The sequence below is a fragment of the Pectinophora gossypiella genome, chromosome 5 (genome assembly GCF_024362695.1).
Source record: "Pectinophora gossypiella chromosome 5, ilPecGoss1.1, whole genome shotgun sequence".
Lineage (NCBI taxonomy): Eukaryota > Metazoa > Arthropoda > Insecta > Lepidoptera > Gelechiidae > Pectinophora > Pectinophora gossypiella.
The window spans coordinates 9,864,821-9,885,137 of NC_065408.1; the positions used below are offsets into that span (position 1 = coordinate 9,864,821).

General features: G+C 37.0%; 2 protein-coding genes across 5 annotated transcripts in view; both read right to left on the bottom strand.

Annotated features, from left to right (window-relative positions):
- Nucleotides 1–324: 324 nt before the first annotated feature.
- Nucleotides 325–6,099, bottom strand: LOC126366955 (muscle M-line assembly protein unc-89-like). Its single transcript, XM_050010299.1, has 8 exons — nt 6,016–6,099; nt 4,252–5,937; nt 3,761–3,833; nt 3,051–3,211; nt 2,203–2,413; nt 1,694–1,806; nt 1,055–1,157; nt 325–344 (listed from the first exon to the last, which is right to left on the bottom strand). Exons 1-8 carry the CDS (start codon nt 6,097–6,099, stop codon nt 325–327), a joined length of 2,451 nt encoding a protein of 816 aa, XP_049866256.1.
- Nucleotides 6,100–6,988: 889 nt separating this feature from the next.
- LOC126367153 (mucin-5AC-like) overlaps nt 6,989–20,317 on the bottom strand; it is a 56,984-nt gene continuing 43,655 nt past the window's right edge. For 3 of the 4 annotated variants that reach the window (XM_050010561.1, XM_050010560.1, XM_050010559.1), the window contains exons 3-7: nt 11,331–11,397; nt 10,744–10,811; nt 9,751–9,927; nt 8,825–9,197; nt 6,989–8,733 (exon numbers count right to left, since the gene is read on the bottom strand). In XM_050010561.1, the coding sequence (XP_049866518.1) occupies nt 7,277–8,733; nt 8,825–9,197; nt 9,751–9,927; nt 10,744–10,811; nt 11,331–11,397 (2,142 nt within the window). In that variant the 3' untranslated portion in view covers nt 6,989–7,276. The remainder of the gene's footprint in view (nt 8,734–8,824; nt 9,198–9,750; nt 9,928–10,743; nt 10,812–11,330; nt 11,398–20,317) is intronic. The other variant, XM_050010562.1, reaches the window with a different exon arrangement.

Sequence of the window (20,317 nt, forward strand, 5' to 3'; positions counted from 1 at the left end):
ATGTTACCTTCTGACCTCATGACAGACGATTTTATAAGTAGGTAAATGAAGATTTAAAATGTACCTTTCTATTTTATATGATATAAATACATCATTATATTTGTACATACTGAATTGCACTTTAGACTTAATGGACAAGATGAAAGTAAATCAGATTACCTTGAGGTCTGAACGTAAGTTATTTTCAATTTCGTTTAAATCCTTTTGCAGATACAATGTTCTATCAAGGTCCATTTGAAGTATATTAAAACGGTTCGTTAGATCGGCCACAGCTAAAATAAGTCGGTAAAACAAATTGATAGAATAAGCAGCATTACACACTAGCTAATTGAAGAGGAAAAGTTCTGTATGGTATAAATTATATTGTCAACTCATCATTCTTTCCCGTTTACTCCATTTTTACATTGTTTGGCTCCCGTGTATAAAATAAACAATATGCATTTTTTTTATATCTATAATGTAAATTAGCATTCGTTTGTGAAATGCGATGATTGTCGAGCGTTTACATAATCTCATCATCATCATCTCCTTAGCATTATCCAGTTTTTCACAGGGTCCGCATACCTAATCTGCAGATTTGACAGGTCCGGTACAGAAGCAACTGTCTGTCTGACTTTCTATCCCGTTAAGGGAAATCCAGCCCAATACGGGTTAGGTCACGTACCTCCGAAAATACCGTACCGTATCATTTCTGACCCGAACATGAATACGACAACAAATTCGACAATCATTGGTTTAGGCCTGTGCTGGATTCGAACCTGCGACCTCAAAGTGAGAGGCAAGCATACTGGGCTACCACGGATCCGACACTGTACATAATCTGAAGGGCGATTTTTTTACAGAAGTCATTATCATACTTGGCTGCCATCTGAACTTCCAACGCGAAGATGACACCAGCCCAATTACAGGAAAGGTTACATGCGGCGAAAAACATAATTATCTTGAGAATACGAGTTTCTTCACGATCTTAGGGTAGTCAAGTAAGAGCCATAACTTGGCCGATACTTATAAAAGGACCCAAAAAAGATTATAATATAATTATTAAGACAAATACCCTCTGCATCAGTTTCTCTATTAGCAAGGGATTCCGCCATATTGTCCAAGGTTATTTCTAGATTATGCTGCATTAGCGCCAGTTCTTCTTGGACGTCTGTCAACTACAAATATTTGTAAACATATGACTTATCTTATTAAGTATATTGTGGTTTACATTGTAAAAGTACACAATCATGACGGTATAGAAAACACGGCTAAATGAAAAAGCATCAATTTTTCGTGGAAACCAAGAAAAGTTCTTAAAGAGTAATTGATTGTAACATAGTTTAAACTTAGAGACAGACGTACTAAAATGTACGCCCATAATAGGATAGTTTTCAACTAGTCAAATGAGTTACTTTTTACTAAACGACAAAACACGAAATTACTATGGAATTTGTATGAAATAGCAACCTGGGACGTCATAGAAAAACATGACAGTATGTCGCACTTATTATTACATTATTCTTTATTAAAATTCATAAATAAGATTACAGAGTTACTATTGAGCCGCAAGGCCTCTGAAATGGCTCATGTTAAAGTTAATACCCAGAAGCCGGGATCTCGTCGTGTTTAGAGTTTATCAGCCACATGACAGCAGTAACATATGTCTCCACCGGAAATCGCCGGGATCTCCGAATCGAAAGATGTAACTTACGATTGAGGAAAAGGCAGCATCCATGCCATTTATCTTCTCAGCGTACTGATTAATTTCTGCTTCTAATTCATTCATTTTTTGTTCGCAGTCCTCCGATGTTGCTAGCTTTTGGTCTGTTTAAAAGATACATTTTTGAATACCTATGCAAGCCCTGTATTGTGTTTTTGTTTATGATATGAATAGTTTCAGCCCAACCTAGTGTTATAGTCCGTTTTAATAAATTATCTGCCATAGTTTGTGTACGATGGCCTGTTTGAACAATAATTTTCTTCATGTCAGATTCTAGTTCATCAATATATTTCCTGTAAATAAATCCATAATATAGTACCGCTTTGGAATTCGAATTTAGGTTATTGATATGATAAGTACTTCATTAATAAGTAATCGAAATAATTCTCTACTGCACCGATCTACCTAGCTATGTTGTAGGATATGTGTGTCTATGATGGAGTAACCATAAGGTTTTTCATATTGTAGAGGTTAAAAGCTGGGAATATACCTCATGTCACCATATGTTGCCATTCCACTTTTCTTTGTTGCTTCTGCGGCCCCTTCATCGCCGCCTGACTCGGATCCCTCCGCTGGCGTCACATATAAAGGAGTAGTAGTAGCAAATGTCGTCGCAGTATCTGTAGCTGGTGTAGCAGTGTCCTTTCCTTTACCCTTAAGAACTCCCTTCTTTGAGCTCACACTTTGTTGATCAGTTTCTAAATCGGATATCTTAAAGAAATACGTTACGAAACAAAATGTTTAGACATAGACGACGATAGGAATAAATTTCCATAACAAGTACAGCTTTAACACATATTATTTGAAGCGTTTAGTAAAATAATTTTACATGTCGACTTTCATCATATGTGAGGGTTCAGAATTATGTCTTTTTCAGGTATATGTACAACAAGTACACTATAAAATGTTGTAAAAACAATTATTTCTGTAAACATGAAAATAAATCAATTTTGAAACCATTAATGATAATGGTTAAGTAAATAACTACTTACTGTTAGATAGAGAAGAATCAATCGACCTAATCTCGACTTACATCATTATGCTAATCATGCACGACACAACACTTGCTTACGTACTTTGACAGACCTAATTCTTTGAAGCTCTCGTAAAAAGTTAAATCTTTATTGAAAATATGCTCAATAATTGTACTGAAGTAGTTGTTCTGTTTAACACTAAGTTACGAAGTTATTTAGACATAGATGAACCTAAAAACCACATTTTAATTTCCCCCATGACTTTTGCAGTTGAAGCAGGTTGTATTATACTTGTTATTTCTAATTAACATACTTATCACGCATCTCATGACTGTTGGTAAGTGGGGATGGTGTCTTCAGATATTTTTTCTTACCTTTGTTCCCTTTGCTGTTTCGGCTGGCGACTTAGGTTCAGATTTCCCAACTTTAGAAGTTTCGATGTACTTAGGTGGCACTTTGCCCAGGCCCTGTATTACTTTCATCATCTTATCTATAGACTTCTCTACAACTTCAAGTCGAGCAGAAAGTTGTAGAGCTGCAACGGGATCAGTTATTGGAACACCTTTGTGGATAGCTTCCAATAATTTCATATTCTCTTTAAAACCAGGTATATCGATTGGACCAAATTGTTCTTGAAGTTTTATTACTTGATTGATTATTTTTACAAATTGAGGTCGGCTTACTAAAGACTGAGGAACACGATCGACGTCCAGTTCAGAAGCACTACTCCAGGACTTTTCTGAATAAAATTAATAAATTAATAGTTGCACTGACATATTGCTATAAAATAGTTATATGACTATGAAACACTCACTGCGTCTTGCACCTTTCTCTCCAGCAGGTATTTTTTCCACTTCAAATAAAATAATATTTGTATTATCATTATTGCTGTATTATTAATAATGTTTTAGTCAACCATTTTGTTGTTAAATAACTTACCAATAATGATTTTTTCGTGTTGCGCGTCTGTGTGGGAAAAAGTGTTATACTTTGTGATTATAATAATTATTATATACTTTTGCTTTTATACAATAATTTCAGAACAAAACTCTAAAAAGTATGATGTAAGAATTTGTCAATTAACCTGAAGAGTCTGGTGATTCCAACAAATCCACAAGATCCTTCCCTTTTCTTCCTTTTTGTACAGGGGCCTTCCCCTAAAATGTCAATAAATAAAACAATTATCAGCAAGGACGTGGTGTCTACATTTGAGGAGAATAAATTAATATAAACCAAGCAACCATCCTTCCAACCAACCAACTTATATTACCAGCCTTCTACCAAGTGGAATGCAATAAATGATATGATTATGATATAAATAATAAATTAATATTAATAATTTTGTCTAGAATTATTATGAATGTGAAAATGGCAATCCCGGTACATATTACTGTAGATTGTTTTTTAATTAATATATATTATGCAAGGCAATAATTCGTCGTACCGAATAGGTGTATTGTGTAAAGTAAATCTCGTATCAAGTATCACTTTCATTTTATATGCCCAAAATTTTCCCTAATAATACATTTTATAGCTTCATTTAGTCATAAAATTTTGTTTGTGATCTATTCTTACCTTATCACCTGGTTTACCACGAGATGATGCCGTAGTTCCTTTAGAAGATTTTGAAGCTCTATCATAAGATTCCTCAGATGAAGTCCTAGAGGCTGATGAATACTCTTCATCGTCTTTACCTGGGGATTTTTTAGATTTCTTCGAACGTGAGGAAACGTCTTCGTCATACTTATCATCTTCTGGAGTTCTTTTACCCTTTTTGGAGGTTGATGAATAATCTTCATCATATTTATCGTCAGGAGATTTTCTGCTTTTACCAGACGGCTGAGAACGTTCTTCTTCGTATTTAGTGTCTGGAGACTTTTTGCCTTTTTTAGAAGATTTAGCATCTTCCTTATCTTCATCATAATCATCTTCGGCCTTTTTACCCTTTTTGGAAGGTTTCGCATCTTTATCTTCTGCATATTCATCGTCTGGTGATCTTTTGCTTTTTCTTGAGGGTGCTGATTCATCATATTCATCATCTTCAGTTCTTTTGCTTCTACCTTTGCTTCTAGTACTGGATGCATCGCCTTCGTCTGCGGATCTTCGCCTGCTTCTACTAGTAGGTGACTCTTGTCCTTCTTCATATTTATCGTCTGCACTTCTTTTGCCTTTTCTGGTTGACTTTGTAGTGCCTTCTTCGGATTCATCATCTGCAGGTTGTTTACGTCTTCTAGTAGAGTCTTCCTCATCGTCATCATCTGCGGCACGCTTGCGTTTTTTGGTGGATCCCTCTTCGTATTCATCATCAGGAGATCTTTTACTTTTTCTACCAGATGATTCATATTCTTCTTCACGTTCATAGCCTGACTTCTTACCTTTTTTTGAAGGTTTAGCACTTTTCTTGTCGTCATCATATTCATCATCTGGGGATCTCTTGCTTTTTCTAGAGGGTGTTGATTCATCATATTCATCGTCTGGGGATCTTTTGCTTTTTCTAGACGGCGTTGATTCATCATATTCATCGTCTGGGGAGCGTTTGCTTTTTCTAGAGGGTGTCGATTCATCATATTCATCGTCTGGGGATCTCTTGCTTTTTCTGGAGGGTGTCGATTCATCATATTCATCCTCTGGGGATCGTTTGCTTCTTTTGGATCGCCTTGAATCTTCTTCCTCGTATTTACCCCCAGGAGATTTTTTACCTCTTCCTTTCTCATATTTATCATCTGGTGGCCGTTTACTTCTTTGAGAGGGTGAAGTTTCCTCGTATTCATCATCTGGGGATTTTTTACTTCTTTGAGTTCGTTCGGTGTCGTCTTGTTTACCACTTGGAGACCTTTTGCCTTTTTCCGAAATATCCTCCCCACGTCCTCTTCCCGATTTTTTATCATATTCTTTGTCAGCTTCATCAAGGGTACCTCTCATATCTTTCGATTTCCCAGAAGGTTTATCTCCCCCCTTTTCTCTCCGGTCCGAAGGTTTATCTGCCTGAACACTTTTTCTACCTTTTTTGTCAGTATCCGCTGGGGCTTTGGTAGAAGGTTTTTCTGGGACTTTTTGTTTTCCTTCTTTTGTTGTTTCTTTACCCTTACCCTTCTTTCCCTTTCCACCTCTAGCCTTAACTTTTACCTCAGTAATGGTCATACTACTTTCTATAGAAAGGGAAGGAGTCGCGTCAACCATAATATCCCGATCTAATACTGCCAGTGTTCTTGCAAGAACAAGTAACAGGGCATGTACAATTCTAAAGTCACACGTATTTTCCTGAAATCACGCAAATGACAATTAACTATATTGTTTATTGTTACGTAATAGTAATGGTACTTATTAGGTTTTACTTACTTCTTCTGTGCCAAAGGCCATATCAATCATATCTTTTACACTCATTATACTCGATTCTGACCACTCTCCATACGGTAAAACCATTTTGGTTGAGTTTAGGATATATCCTTGGTTGCGATTAAATCAAATATAATTATACAATAATGAATAAATCTTCATAAATATCTATGTATACGAAAGAACATTTGTTTTTGCTAATGTTTTCACACATGACAACTAAATGACATCTGAAAATGTAATTATTTTTCTAATAATTGGCTTTTGGCATATCCGGCTCTGCTGAGGATAAAAACTAGAAGCTCAAATGTAGGCGGCAGCAAGCTCAACAGTGTTCCTAAATTTTGACAGTTCTCCATACTATCCAGCTAAAATTCTGATACTTGGTCTTTGAATATTCTGAAGGATGAGTTACGAAAGAGAAAAGACATCAGTTGGAAATGGGCAGTTTTGATTGAAAATAAGTTTTTCTAAGTTTTCTTTTTTACGACCTTTAGAGAATAGTGTAAAAATATAACCAAAACAACATGTTGATGTGTGCGATGTTATGTTTGTTTACTAAAATTTTATCGGGAACTGTCCAAATTTAAGAACACTCAACATTAGCGACATCAGTAGGGCTAACATGCACAACGTGATAAAATTTTTTCACGGTGTTTTTATCGATTTTGCGGATACAATTATATCGTTTTGTCGATTGGTGCTAATATGTGAACCCAAATAAGTCATGTCGTTCTGTAAAAATACGATAAAAATCACGTGAAACGCATGTTAGGAAAAAAAAAAACAAATTTATCGATTTCGACAAAATTTATTGAATCGATCGATAATTTTATTACGTTGGGCATGTTAGTCCTGCGAGAGAAATAGGCAGTTTTTTTAGCAATAAATTAATAAAACAAGAAATCTGGAAACATGATTATTTATTATTTAAGATATTTACAGTTTTTTTTTGATAAATATCACTAGGTAGTAAACAAAAATTGTAAAAAGAATAAGAAGTTTTTCAATAAGTAATTATAAATAATTCCTACATTTTACTTAAAGCAAGTCATAGTACGTACCTGCTATGAACTGAGCAATGATGTTTTTAAATTAAAAACAATATAAAAACATCACTGAAATTAAAACAATCATCGCACAACAGTTTTCGTTTTTGAAAATATTGCTATTTAGGCATGTAAAAGTTCTTAAAATTGGCTACCTATCTAAAGAGTATGCAACTAGGTGTATTAAAATCTAATATATAAAATGAGCTACATTGTTAGGCACGAGTTCGACAGTGAGTGGAGCCCGAGGTTGCGCAGGAGTGCGCTTCGACAGGTGGTGGCGGAGGCGGGGACGCGGCGGGGGGCGCCGGCCCGCCGTTCCACAATTGACTAGAGGTTGTCTGCGCGGCAGACGCGGTCAGCTTGCTCTGCTCTACATCACCTATTTTTGATTTAAGCTTGTTTGGACTCTTATCATCAGCGAAGCCTTTGTTAGGTTGTCTCTCCTGTTTCTTACTTTGCAATATATCATGAGCCACTATAACAGCAAGAGGAGGTCCGGGCGGTACATAAGCTTGCGGCTCATAATTATCATCGACGTAATCGTTTGGATTCCAAGCGACTGTCGTAGTGGTAGGCGCAACAGTAGACGTCCTTTCTGTTGTTGTTGCTCGCGAAGTCACGGGCGAAGATGTGGTCATAATATGTTTCTCAGTTCCTAAATTTGTTGTTGAGATTGTTGCGGTAGCGGGTATGGTGAATATTCTTCTATTTTTATTGGATCTAGTCTTTCGTCGTTTTTGTAGTTTTGGCACATCGAGAAAGAATGGATCGAATATAAGATCAGATTCTTTGTAATCATCGTAATTGATAGCGACGATTGGCTTCACAGCACTAACGACATTACCGACGGTATAATTTAATCTCTTTCCGTTGCTGTCGCTGACAGAGGCGCTAGCAGTAACAATAACTCTGGGCGGACTTTTAGGCTTCGTCGGAGGTCGTTCTGTTACAGTAGGTGGTGCCACTGATCTGGCTGAAAGTGACGATTCATCTTCCGGAGGCGAATCGTCACTTCTTTTACGATCGTAATAATAAGGATTGAAAGGCAATGGCCGTTGTGCCGGCAGAGCTGGAGGATATTGTTGAGGCCTATGTTTTACAGACGTTTCATGTCTTTCGGAAGATTGGGATGTAGGCCCCGGCCGCAGTAGTTGATCGCGTGGATCTAGTGTGGTTGGACGAAATGGTGCCGGCTGTGGTCGTTGTACGAAAGGTGCTGGTCTAGGTTGCGCCGGTCTCGGGGCAGTTCTTGACGATTCATATTGGAAATGATCAAACTGTTGCGGTGGCGCATGGGTTATGTATACTCCGTCTGCAGGTCTGAAGCTCTGGAATGAGATAGCTTCAGAGCCAGGGCCGCGGTGACGGTTTATAAATTCTTGAGGCGAAAGAAGAGCCGGGTCCAGGGAGGGTACCGAAGGTACAGATGAAGAAGATATAGGAGATGGAGCCACGGAAGATATCGTTGGCGAGGGAGAAGAAATTAATTGAGGTACAGGAGATATGTGATGAGTTGATGTTGATGACGCTGTTGTAGTAGACGGCGCCCTTGTCGTTGTTGTCGTTGTCGTGATGGTCGATGTAGGAGTAGATACCGTTGTAGTCGGTGAATGCGAGTAGTCTTCTTCATATTCAGTATTTTCGCCATCTATTTCCTCATCTTGGTATTCTGGAAATAATTGAAACAGAATATAAGTAAACCCAGTTTAGTAATGTACCTATAGTAATGCAAGGAAAAGTAAATAAAGTATTGAAATTACCGTAGTTACCTTCACCAGTTTCTCCATGGTTTGGTAACGATTGATGAGAAGGTGAAAAGTCTTGCGTAATTTTAGGATCATCTTTCTTTATATCCAAAATTGGATCTTCGGTAGAATCTATTATATCTGTTGAGTGATCCTGTCCTTTATTTTGTGTTGTAGTTGGAAATTCGTCTAGGGAAGGGTCTGCTTCACTTTCGTGGCTCGGTTTTGCTTTCTGTACAGATTGTTCTGTCGACTGTGCTTGTGGTTTAGGTTGATCTGCTTGTATTATCGGCGGTGCAGTACTTCCATAAAGTTCTAAATTTAAACTGTAGAATTTTTCAGACTTTGTACAATCTACTTCGTCTACTCTTTCACATACTCTTGTCTCCTGAAAAGTGAAATAATCATTTTCGTTAATTTACGCAGATTTCTAATTCTGTTTTTATTTAGTAACGTGATTTACGAACATTGCAGGTGCACACCATAGCTATGCGCCAAATCAAAATAAATCATACATACGTACATACGACACACGTATTACGATGACGACTATTTATGTACGTGATTAAACTCGATGGACTGACCTACAAATAGGTACCAATGTCAATGGTATAATCACCTCATTACGGGCGTGAGGTTTTGTGGAAAAATATATTATATTATTTTGTCTATTTTAAAAAGCCTGTGATCAGACGTAGTGATTAGGGTGATTACAGACGGAGTTGAGTTGCAGGTGTACACTTGAAATGTAGGAGGAAATGCAAGGCGGACGTTTGCTGTCGAGCCGAGCGTGACGCCAGCAATGTAGCTTCTCATCTTACAGTTTTCTAAGTAGTACATTAAAACAACTAGAACCGCGCTTGCGTCGCATCAGGGCCCGTTACACCGGCAAGAGTGCCAAGAGCATTAAGCTTGTAAGACAAATAAAGTTGTGTCTGTACCTGATCGAAGACAGTGCCATTTAGGCAGAGGAACTTGATGTCCATGGGCTCGTCCTGCTGGCCCACGGTGCAGACGTGGAACATCTGGCAGGAGGTTTCCAGGTCGGCGTAGTAACCGCCGATCACTTTACCCGCGCACGTGAAGTTTGTCTCTGGGAGATTGTCGAAGTCCAGGTACTGGAATAAGTAGAGTAAGGTTTGGTTTTTATAATGAGATCATCACTAATTTAAGAGCCACGCTCTTGTCGGTGTAGCATTTTTCATGCTTTTACTTTATTATGGAAAAATAAAGCTGTGATCCCCCTTCTCCTCTTGCCTACCGCTCCACAGTAGTCTATCTGACGCAAGTAGGATGGCCACAGAGTAGACTATTTCAAAGCCGTAGTAGGACTCCTGTCCTCCACTTCTGAATAGTACTAACAGTTACTGCTTTTTAATGACAAGTTTGGAAAAAAATATCGAGATGAGTGCAGCCTGTTGAAGTAATCCACGATGGCTAGGGGAGAAATTGACCGGAGTTTCCAGACCAGTATAAGTAGTACGATCAAGGGGAGGCCTTTGCCCCACAATTGGATTAGCTAAGCTCTTTCTAATATCTGTGGCTAAGTTAAATGTGGGGAAATTGACGACAGCGATTAGTATGGATAATAGTACATCAACACCTCGTATAATTATTACATGCATACATAAACTCACGCCCATGACCCTAAATGAGGTAGACATCCACACGTAATCAAAGAGCAACGTGCAGCGGCATTTGACACGAAGTCCTAAGATGGATATAATCAATCAAAAAAGGGTGACAGGTGATGCTCAATGCGTTTTAATTACTTATACAAAAGGGTCTAACGTGTTAGACAGGACAGTCTCTACTGGTTTTAACGACTCACCGGACTGTACTTTATTCCCCGTCGAGGTCTTTATGAGAAAAAGACGAGCATGAGATGAATTATTTTAAAAGAGGTACGATTATAAGGAGTTACAGATACTTACCCCAGGTTGAATGGACCTTGATATCCGAAACTCGTTTTGGAATATGAATATCAGCAACCACAGCCATACTGAAATAAGAAAAGAATAAACATTTTAAAAGATTAAAGGCGTTCGAATTAAGTATTTAAATAAATTTCCCCTCTAAATTGATGGACTTTGATATCAAGTGTAGCTACATGTTATCATATAATTAGTGTCTTGTGGGTCGTATTTTTAATTTTTGTGTCATAAATACATAAACTCACGCCTATTTCCCGCCGGGGTAAGCAGTGACTATGGAATTCCATTTGCTTCGTTCCTGGCACACTCCTCTTGCTTCCTCCACATTCATCAATCGTTTCATAAACGCACGCCGGTTCAGAGTAGATCGTACTAAACCTTTTCTAATGACATATCTAATATTTTGTATCAGTATTTCTGAAAGTTATAGTATTGTAGATTAAATTAATTGTGAATAAGTATCTACTTCATTTAAAAGAAAACTATTTGGGTGATGAGTAGAGATCATTTGTGGTTCTACTCAGTCACGAAGACTCGGGTGTGACTATGTATGTATATGCATGAAGAATGGTAAATGATGGCAGTACCTTGCAGGGCGGAGGCGGAGCGCACGACTAGCGCGCCGCCCGCCGAGATCCGAGCTTGCCGCCGCATCTGAAACCATAGGAAACAACACGTGTTAGACAAACCAACGAAACTACTCAGTACTAATTAGAAATTATAAAACATTTAGTTGAGATGAGAATATTGGTCAGCCTCTGTGGTCTAGTGGTTAGAGCATTAAGCTATATCTGGAGGTCCGGGTTCGATTCAGTGTGAGACTGTCCTTTGTTTAGTAAGGACTTAGCAGGCTTGATGAATCACGTTAGGGGCCTTTGGCGGCTCAGTAATAACCCTGACACCAGGGTTGATGAGGTTGATAAACCACCTCACAACCCACACGAGAGAAGAAGAAGCAGGCTTGAATAACCTGATCGTCCGAAAAAGTAAGATGATTCCGTGATTCGGAGGGCACGTTAAGCCTTTGGTCTCGGCTATTGGCCGTATAAACACCTCCATCAACCCGCAGTGCAGCAGCGTGGTCGAGTATGCTCCATACCCCCTTCAGCTGATTGAGGGGAGGCCTGTGCCCAGCAGTGGGACGTGTATAGGCTGTTTATATGTTATGAGAATATTGGTACAGGATTAATGTATGAGTATATGATAAAGGTAAATAAGTGCAGCCTGTTGAAGTAATCCAAGATGGCTATGGGAGGAATTGACCGGAGTTTCCAGACCAGTATAAGTAGTACGATCAAGGGAAAGCCTTTGCTCCTTTATCTTTTTCTTTGTTAATGTATCTATACTTAATCTCAGAACTTTGCCAAATTGCAGAATCATAGCCGCATTGTAATTGTGTGAACATCTTGACTAAAGTACGACATGACTGGAGTAATGAAATGCTTCAATCATGTTAGTATTTAGAGTAAACATGTAGAGGCACGACAGCTTAGTAGAACTTAGAAAGAGTATTAAGAAAGACTTCAAAAACTTGCAGACTTTTTTTCAATGCTACCTTATCAAGCTGTTTGATCTGGGGTTTAATACGTGGTCCTAATTTATTGCGTGAGGTAACATCCTACGCAATTAGCATGTACATACATTCTAATCAATGTTTACTCCGATTACATTTTAATAACCGTCAGCAAATAAAACAATGATACACGGCCAAACAATAGGATGGTCCAAATTCACACGCGCATCACGAGGTAACAATAGCGTTGCAACATTTACAATTAACAAACTACAATGAATTGTTCCGATACAACTCATCTAAATTTCATAATATTGCAATTAAAATATTCGATGTGAATAATGTTCTACTTTTTCTGGAACTTAATTGAGGAAGTGGGGCGTCTAGTTCTCAAACTGAGCTTAGAACACTGTAGTTAGATGATATTAATATGACGTATCTTACCGTTTATCTTCCCCAATTTCCTTTTTTTTGTGAAATAGAAAATACTGTATTTATTTTTCAAATGAGGACAAAAACTAGAAACTCAAATGTGGGCAGCACTGTTGAGTTTCTTAAATTTTTACAGTTCTCCATACCGTCCAGCTAAAATTCGTGATAACTTGCTAGAAAATGTGGAGGAATATGGAGTGAATTCTGTCTGAAGAATGATTTACGAAAAAGAAAAGCAGCCATGAGTTGGAAAAAGGCAATTTTGATTAAAAATAAGTTTTTCTACGTTTTCTTTTCTCCGATCTTAAGGGAATAAATATAACACTATGATTTTGCATTAAACAAAGCAAAGCTCAAAGGGTTTACCCAAATAGAATGGGGAAATGTCAAATATTAAGAAAGCTCAACAGTAGCGACACCTATACCTTATGGAAGAAATAGGTAGTTATTGTCCTCATTAAATAGATTTGTACCTGGAACGTAACTCACTCGCTTTTCAATTACTTCCTATTCCTCTGAAAGTGACGATATAGATAAAAAAGTACGCCTAATTTCCCGGCCAAGTAGTTAACGCCATATGTGGCAAATCTACACTAAGTCACGTCAATAAAAAATCATGTTATCTACTCTCTTGTATTCAGTAACAAACGTTACTATTTACGTTGTAAAAATTGATCCTTATATTTATTTTTCAAATTGCTCTGCGTTCAATAAACTACTTACTGATAATAATTATCTATGTTATCTGTTATTAGAATCACTTGTCTGATTTGTACATTTGTTGTTCTTCTATTAGAGATGAGCGTCGGAACAGAGAAAGTATCAATGATTTTATTGATCCCTTTTTGACCAGTCCATTAACAAAGGCCATTAGTGTGATGCAACGTCCATTTAATTTGTAACACCGAGATACTCATTCATTGTAAACCGATACAACTTTCATATGTTAGGTACAGAGGTAAGTTACGAAACGAGGAAACAAACTTATTCAATAGTACCTTGTTACAGTTAACTGAAGTATAATAACGACTTTGAATATAGAGAAAGTTATCGGGGCATAACTAAAATATTATTACATACCTATTTCTTTTATAAAAATTGTAATAACAATCGTGCGCCGAGATTATTATATTATAGACGAAACGAATGATGACTTTCTGTAAATAAACGATACGATCTAAATCTTATTGCTTTGATTTTGAAGTTACGTCTGAGAATATGAGTTTATAATGAAAACAACCTATTAAAAAAAAAAAACTATATAAAGTGAGTTAGTAACTGTAAAGTACCAATCGGTTAGAGCAATTGGCTCGGGTTTAAGATTAACTTATGAAATTCTGATTTCTAAATAAAGACAGACCCAAAACTAACGAAAAACATTTTCTTTTTTCTATTTAACTCGTTCATGAATTTTAACAAAGACAAACGTAATAATAAGACCGATATTTTATCACGTTTTTCTGTGACGTCACAGTGGGCTTTTTCATACAAATTCCATAGTACTCGTAATTTCGTGTTTTGACTTTGGTAAAAAAATAGCAGATTTGACTAGTTGGAATATCGCCTATTAAAATTAGTAGGTAAAATTTTGGAACCATATTTATAAATAGCGATAGTTTACACACGATGGATGAATTTAAAGACTTGCAAATTTTATAAGCGGTGCATATCATAAGGCCGTAAACGCATTCGCCCCAAGTGCCTGTTACAAGTCTCGCACCCATTTCCCTGTGATAAGATAATCTCAGGGCTTTATTTAGCTCCATTAGTCAAATAAGTGGGTGTATTAGCAAACGTTATCCGTATTGAGAAAGCTGTCGCAAGAGTTGTGTCAGTGAGTCCAGGGCGTGGTTTCCTCTATGGCAGTATCAAATTGGAGCAAACCAGTATTGGCACTTACAGATGTTTATTTAGCGCCCTCTAAAAATAGTATACTATGTTTGTATGTTTAAAAATATACTGTTAGATAGAACAGGGGGGTAAAAAGGGTCATATTGAAGCAATATTGCTATTTGAAATTTGTTGACACTGCGCACTAATTTGTATATGTGCAAATGTCAAATTGCTATATTGCTTTTTAGATTAATTGTTTCAATGTGGCCTTTTTAACCCTGCAGAATCGATCGGCCAGATCTCGACTGATACATCACTAAGCTAATGAACATCACAACACTGGCTTTGACACAATTGACAGATCTAACTCGTACCGCGCATTAAAGCTATCGTATTAATTAATTTATACTGAAATATAATCACTAATTGTACGGGACTATACGTTCTGTAATACCTAACCTATTTTTTTATGTTTCTTTTAATAACCTTTTGGAGCTCGGTTTCGGGAAAGGCAGTGTGTAATTGATAGTATATGATATCAAAATTGATACTTGATATCACTATTGTAGGCGCAACCTTCGAATCCGAATCCTGACGGTGAGAGACCTCAGCGCTTTTCATTTGTCCGACCAAGTATTGAATACTGTTCAAGGGAAATATACAAAATTAAAAGTCAAAACCAGGTTTCTACAGTTAACCCTGATTTGGGCCCTGTGCTAGCGAGACAAAAACGATAATAATACAGTTGTGGTCACTACCTAGTAATGTAGGAAGAAATATTGCCGATATAAATACGCCGGTAATCATAAAGTTCAGGTAAATCAAAGGAAATTGAACCATTACTGCGGCGTTTAGAATAAAACCATACTTTATATCTTGTTGTGAAATGTACCATCCGCACTATAACCATAATTTTAAAACTATGTAGAATTCAATCGTAGGTTTGTCAATACAAAAATAAATTATTAAAGAAGAATTTCCTGATATTTGTCATGCTCATAATGCCTACACTGGTCAGTGCAGTCAAGTCGTCAAATGCGCTAGACAAGACAGCAAGTCTAAAAGTATACTCGAAGACTAAACTAAAATCGACTCTGTGAATAGATTGATAAAAATAGATGATTGCGACAGTTATCACGTGTGGGGTTATCAAGATAACTTCAGCATGAAATTATCATGACATATTATAATATATGAAACGGATTTGATAAGATCTTTTGACCTCTTGAAAGAATCACATTACCCTTCTCTTTCTTTTAAGTACGTATAGTTTAGTTTGTGCTGTTAAGTCTATAATTTAGATTAAATGTAATAAAAGTAATGTGTCGTCATTAAAGTTTATAGCCCTTTGCTCAAGTCAAGTATCCAGTTTGAGATAATGATACTTATTATTATTAAGTACATTAAATAAAAATCAGGGCGTTAAATAAAGTAAATGCATTATAATTTAATTTATTATCTTACTAAAAGTCAGTATTAGTTCAACTTTTAACATAACATAACAAATACTTTATTGCACAAACAGGAAAAAACAAAATATAAAACGAGAGAGAAATAGAACGAGTACAGTCATGAGCAATACAATATACCCACTTTAGGACTCTGTCGCACTAACATATTTGACATTTAGAGAGACTTACACTTCAATTTGTCAAAAAACTTAATGTGACATGGTACCAAAGTGTATACATATTAATGCTCGTGACCGTACAATAGGTTACCTTATTGCTAAGTAGCAATCAACATTTTAATAATATTTTTTATTTTTATTAAGACCTAATTTAATACTGTGGAGGCTGATATCCGCACACGGGAATGGCGGTTGATTGGCCATGGTCTTAGAAGACATGTGGAGCACCCGTCCCGTCGAGCTCTGACCTGGTGCGCGCGTAGAGAACGTAAAAGGAGGCGGCCCAAAGAGACCTGGCGACGTTCGGTTGACCGAGAATTAAAAACTCTCGGCATGTTATGGGAGCAAGCTACAAAGGCTGCAAAAGATCGCGAGCAGTGGAAGTCTGTTATTCGACCCCCACATCCCAACAGGGGATACAATGATTAGAAGAAGAAGAAGACTTTATTTCGTCCTTATTCTCTAGTACCTATTAGCAATTTTGTGTTGCAATAAATGATCTCCGATTGAAACACTGACACGCTTAAATTAATAAACGTAATATCAATTGTGTCAACTGGCTGGAACGTGCTAACAAACTGACTGTATATTTTATTAATTACGCTTTGTCTGCCGTCTGACTTGTTAAATAGTGGCTGTCCGAATCCTGTCTTAGTTTCTATTGGTGTAATTAGTTACCGCATTAGTATTTCTTACATAATGTCCATTGTAAATGAACCTATTGCTTCGGCCATTAGATCGTCTTCATAATTACAGTGTAGGTTCAGTATAAGTAAGTATATACCTATATTTATCGGTTATTATAACAATAAGTAGACCTTTCGATCAATGTTATGCAATGTTGCGGGTAGGCCGTGTTTCTTGTGAAATAACTGCTTTTCCATGATGACATGATTTCCGCTGTAAAAAATTTACGCAAGGAATTTATTCACTTGGCTGTTACTATAGTTGCAATAGTTATGTGTAATTACTTTTTATCAAAAGAAATCCAATAAGAAAGGCGTGGGTCAGTTTTTAGGTCCCGATAACTAAACACGAAGCAGTGAAAATGGAGAAACAACTTTCCAGGAATTTGTACATGTTATGTATTTATTTACTCGTTGTTTTTCTTAATTCATACAAGTGTGAAAACATGATTTTTTTGTAGTCAGGTGAGAACTTACACCCACTAATAAGTCTAAACAAGGCGCAAGTTATTAGCACAGACATGCAGTTTCTTTTAAATATTTATTTGGCATTCATTAATGTAATTTTATCCGCAAAGATATCTTGTAATAATAAAATAAAAGAGTTTTAATAATATTATTTAACACCTTATTAAACACGTCGACGTATTATAAACAAAGGCGACGGTGCGGCGGCGGCGGTGGTGTTGCGGTGTGTTGAACGGTGCAATGTAACGGGCCGCGTGGGCTGCGCGCGCGCCGCTCCGTTATGTCATCAATACCAGACGATGGACTCGCTGCTATGCCGGTCACTGTGTTATCTACCTTGTATGCGTTGTATTATTATTATGTATGGACGAATTTATCCTTTTCTGCTCGAATCTGCCGATTGTTTATTATTATCTTCTGGTGTAATCATTTGCAAAACCATAAAACGATAAGAAAAAAATGAAATACAAATAAATACCAACCCGCAGTGGAGCAGCGTCCAGCGTCCGGTTTATTGAGGGGAGGCCTGTGCCCAGCAGTGGGACGTATATAGGCTGTTTATGTTTTTTTATGTTATATAATGTAGTTAAAGAGGCATTGCCCAAATATTGTTGAGCGTAAGCTTATTTCATGATATTTGTATTTAAAAAGTAACTCGTCATAAAAAATATTAAAGGACTCGGACAAGATCGCCTTCTCTTAAAGTACTAGGTGTACTGTTATGGTTTCAGACTGTGGTTTCTAAGTTACACAAGAGACTAGGTACAGCTACTCTTCGTGTAATACAATCAGTTTGATGCATATCTAGACTAAATTAAAGAACTGCTGAAGGCCGTAACGAGCATGTAATTTTTGTAAAGAATTAATTTGAACTGTGCTACCTTTTAGATCTTTCATTAACTAGTTATTTGCATACTGGATCTGAATCTTCACGCCAATTATGTCTTACGTTAATATTTTCCGTAGATTGTTATTCGACGGGTGATAAGGTTGTTAGACTGTCGAATATACAAAAATAGGGAAAGGGGGGGTAGGGAAATATGTTTTTTTAAAGCAGGCTGAATCAAAATAGAACAATTCAACAACAAGAATTTAAAGAAAAGCATAGATGAGTTTCTAGTTACACGCATTCCATGTTTATTGGCGTCGAAGAAGGGAGGAAAACAGGATGGCTTTCTGAATGCAAAAATCAAGCCACTAGTTGTAAAGATACTCGCCGTAGCGGGAAGGATAATTCGAAAGAAGTGAAGAACAGTGTATATCCCACATCAAATTCATGTTTCGGAGGGCGAGAATATTTATTACACGAATTTAAACTTTACTTGACCTGTTTTAGGGTGGCAGATTTATTTACTTATATATATTATGTACGATACGTATAGTAAATGTGGAAAGTAAATATAGTATCCAGCCATAATCTGCATGCGAGTCTGCACTTACATTGCGTACCAAATAGAATTTGCACAATCCAAAGAAAGTAAAGTCAGATCACACACGCTCCAAATAAAACAAATAAATTACAAGTTGCTCCAGTTAAGTATCATCTCCGGCTTGCGTCAATCAAGAGTTCGCGACTCAGATGTTGCGTAATGATGATGAGAGAAGTGAATCTTCGGATTAAGAAGTCTCACACATCTGGCGCCTTAAACCGGTTCACGATGATGATCTCCCTAGCACTATCCCGTTTTCTTCACAGAATACGCTTACCTAACCTGAAGATTTGACAGGTCCGGATTTTTATAGAAGCCACCGTCTGTCTGATCTTCCAACCCAGGTTTAAACTGGTTTATGATATTGCTTTAAAGGTTTGCAAACTTGTTGAAGCCTTTAATAACAATAAATAGCTATGCAATCTTATCAAATTAGATTGTGTCAGTAAAGCTTGCAGATAATGATCGTTTGATTTATACAATAGCTATTTGCTAATTTCGTTTAAACAGTTTCGTTTACATCTACACAGACACATCCATCAAGTCACGCCTTCGGCCAATCGATAAGGGTCACTCACGAAATCGCTCTAAATTCGTTATGTGATACTTTCTTTACAACTTATTTATAGGATCATGTAACCAATTTGATATGTACTACGATATCGAGTCAAAGTCGTGATTGACCGAAATATGATTTGTAAATGTAAAAGAGTCATTACGTCAAATGAAATTTTATTGACGTGTTATGACAATTAAGAAATAGCGTTGGCATTGTTAGAACTGTCAAGATGTCCTTACTGATTTCTGAAATTTTTACTTAATGTGGTTCGACCTTACGAAAGTTGGACAAAAATGGTACGAGTCAGGTCTCAGATAGAATGTGCGATATATGGACTCACGTAGTCATACTAAGAACAATGGGTTCGCCTACACTCACTACAATTAAGCTAATAATTGTGACCTATGTCGACACGCATGGCGAATATTATTTAAGCCATATTAGGGTCATTTAACTACCGGTTACTGTCCGTAATCTCACGACTGATTCACGACTTGATTGTGCTTATCAATTACGTGTCTCACCTACGCGTCGCACTTCCAATTGTTAGTCTTTTATGGTAAGGAGATTATTATAACATGCCTTAAATCTCACCATCTGTGAGGTTTTGAAATGTTCCTTTAAAAGTACAAATCCTTGGGGTTTGGCATATCAAGCGTGTTAAATAAGCTTAAAGCTAAACTTAAGTAGGTAAGCTGTCAGGTCCAATTTTCGCAATGTGACGTGAAAGAATTCTGAATCCACAGGTGGGTCGAAAGGCCCTGACGTGAGCCCTCAATAGAGTGCTTGAGTGACAAATTGGTAACAAGTGAGACCGTGATGTTTATGTAAGATGATCGTAACAGCACCTACAGGGCACATAATCGACAGTGATTCATTTCCTCTTGATTCATAAGAAAAAAACAGGAAACAAGAGAAAAACACGGGAAGTATTTTGCTAGAGAACCTATTTAATAATAAACTTTGATGAATCTATTTACAAGGGAATGAGGATATTAGATAAGTAGATTAAATTTGTTCTCA

Bases quoted from the DNA above. Each gene is read 5' to 3' on its own strand.
- LOC126366955 (XM_050010299.1), bottom strand. From the start codon at position 6,099: ATGGTTTTACCGTATGGAGAGTGGTCAGAATCGAGTATAATGAGTGTA. The intron at 3,834-4,251 runs GTAAGAATAGAT...TTGACATTTTAG, and splicing joins GTGGTAAACCAGGTGATAAG to GGGAAGGCCCCTGTACAAAA. The intron at 2,414-3,050 runs GTAAGAAAAAAT...TATTTCTTTAAG, and splicing joins AAACAGCAAAGGGAACAAAG to ATATCCGATTTAGAAACTGA.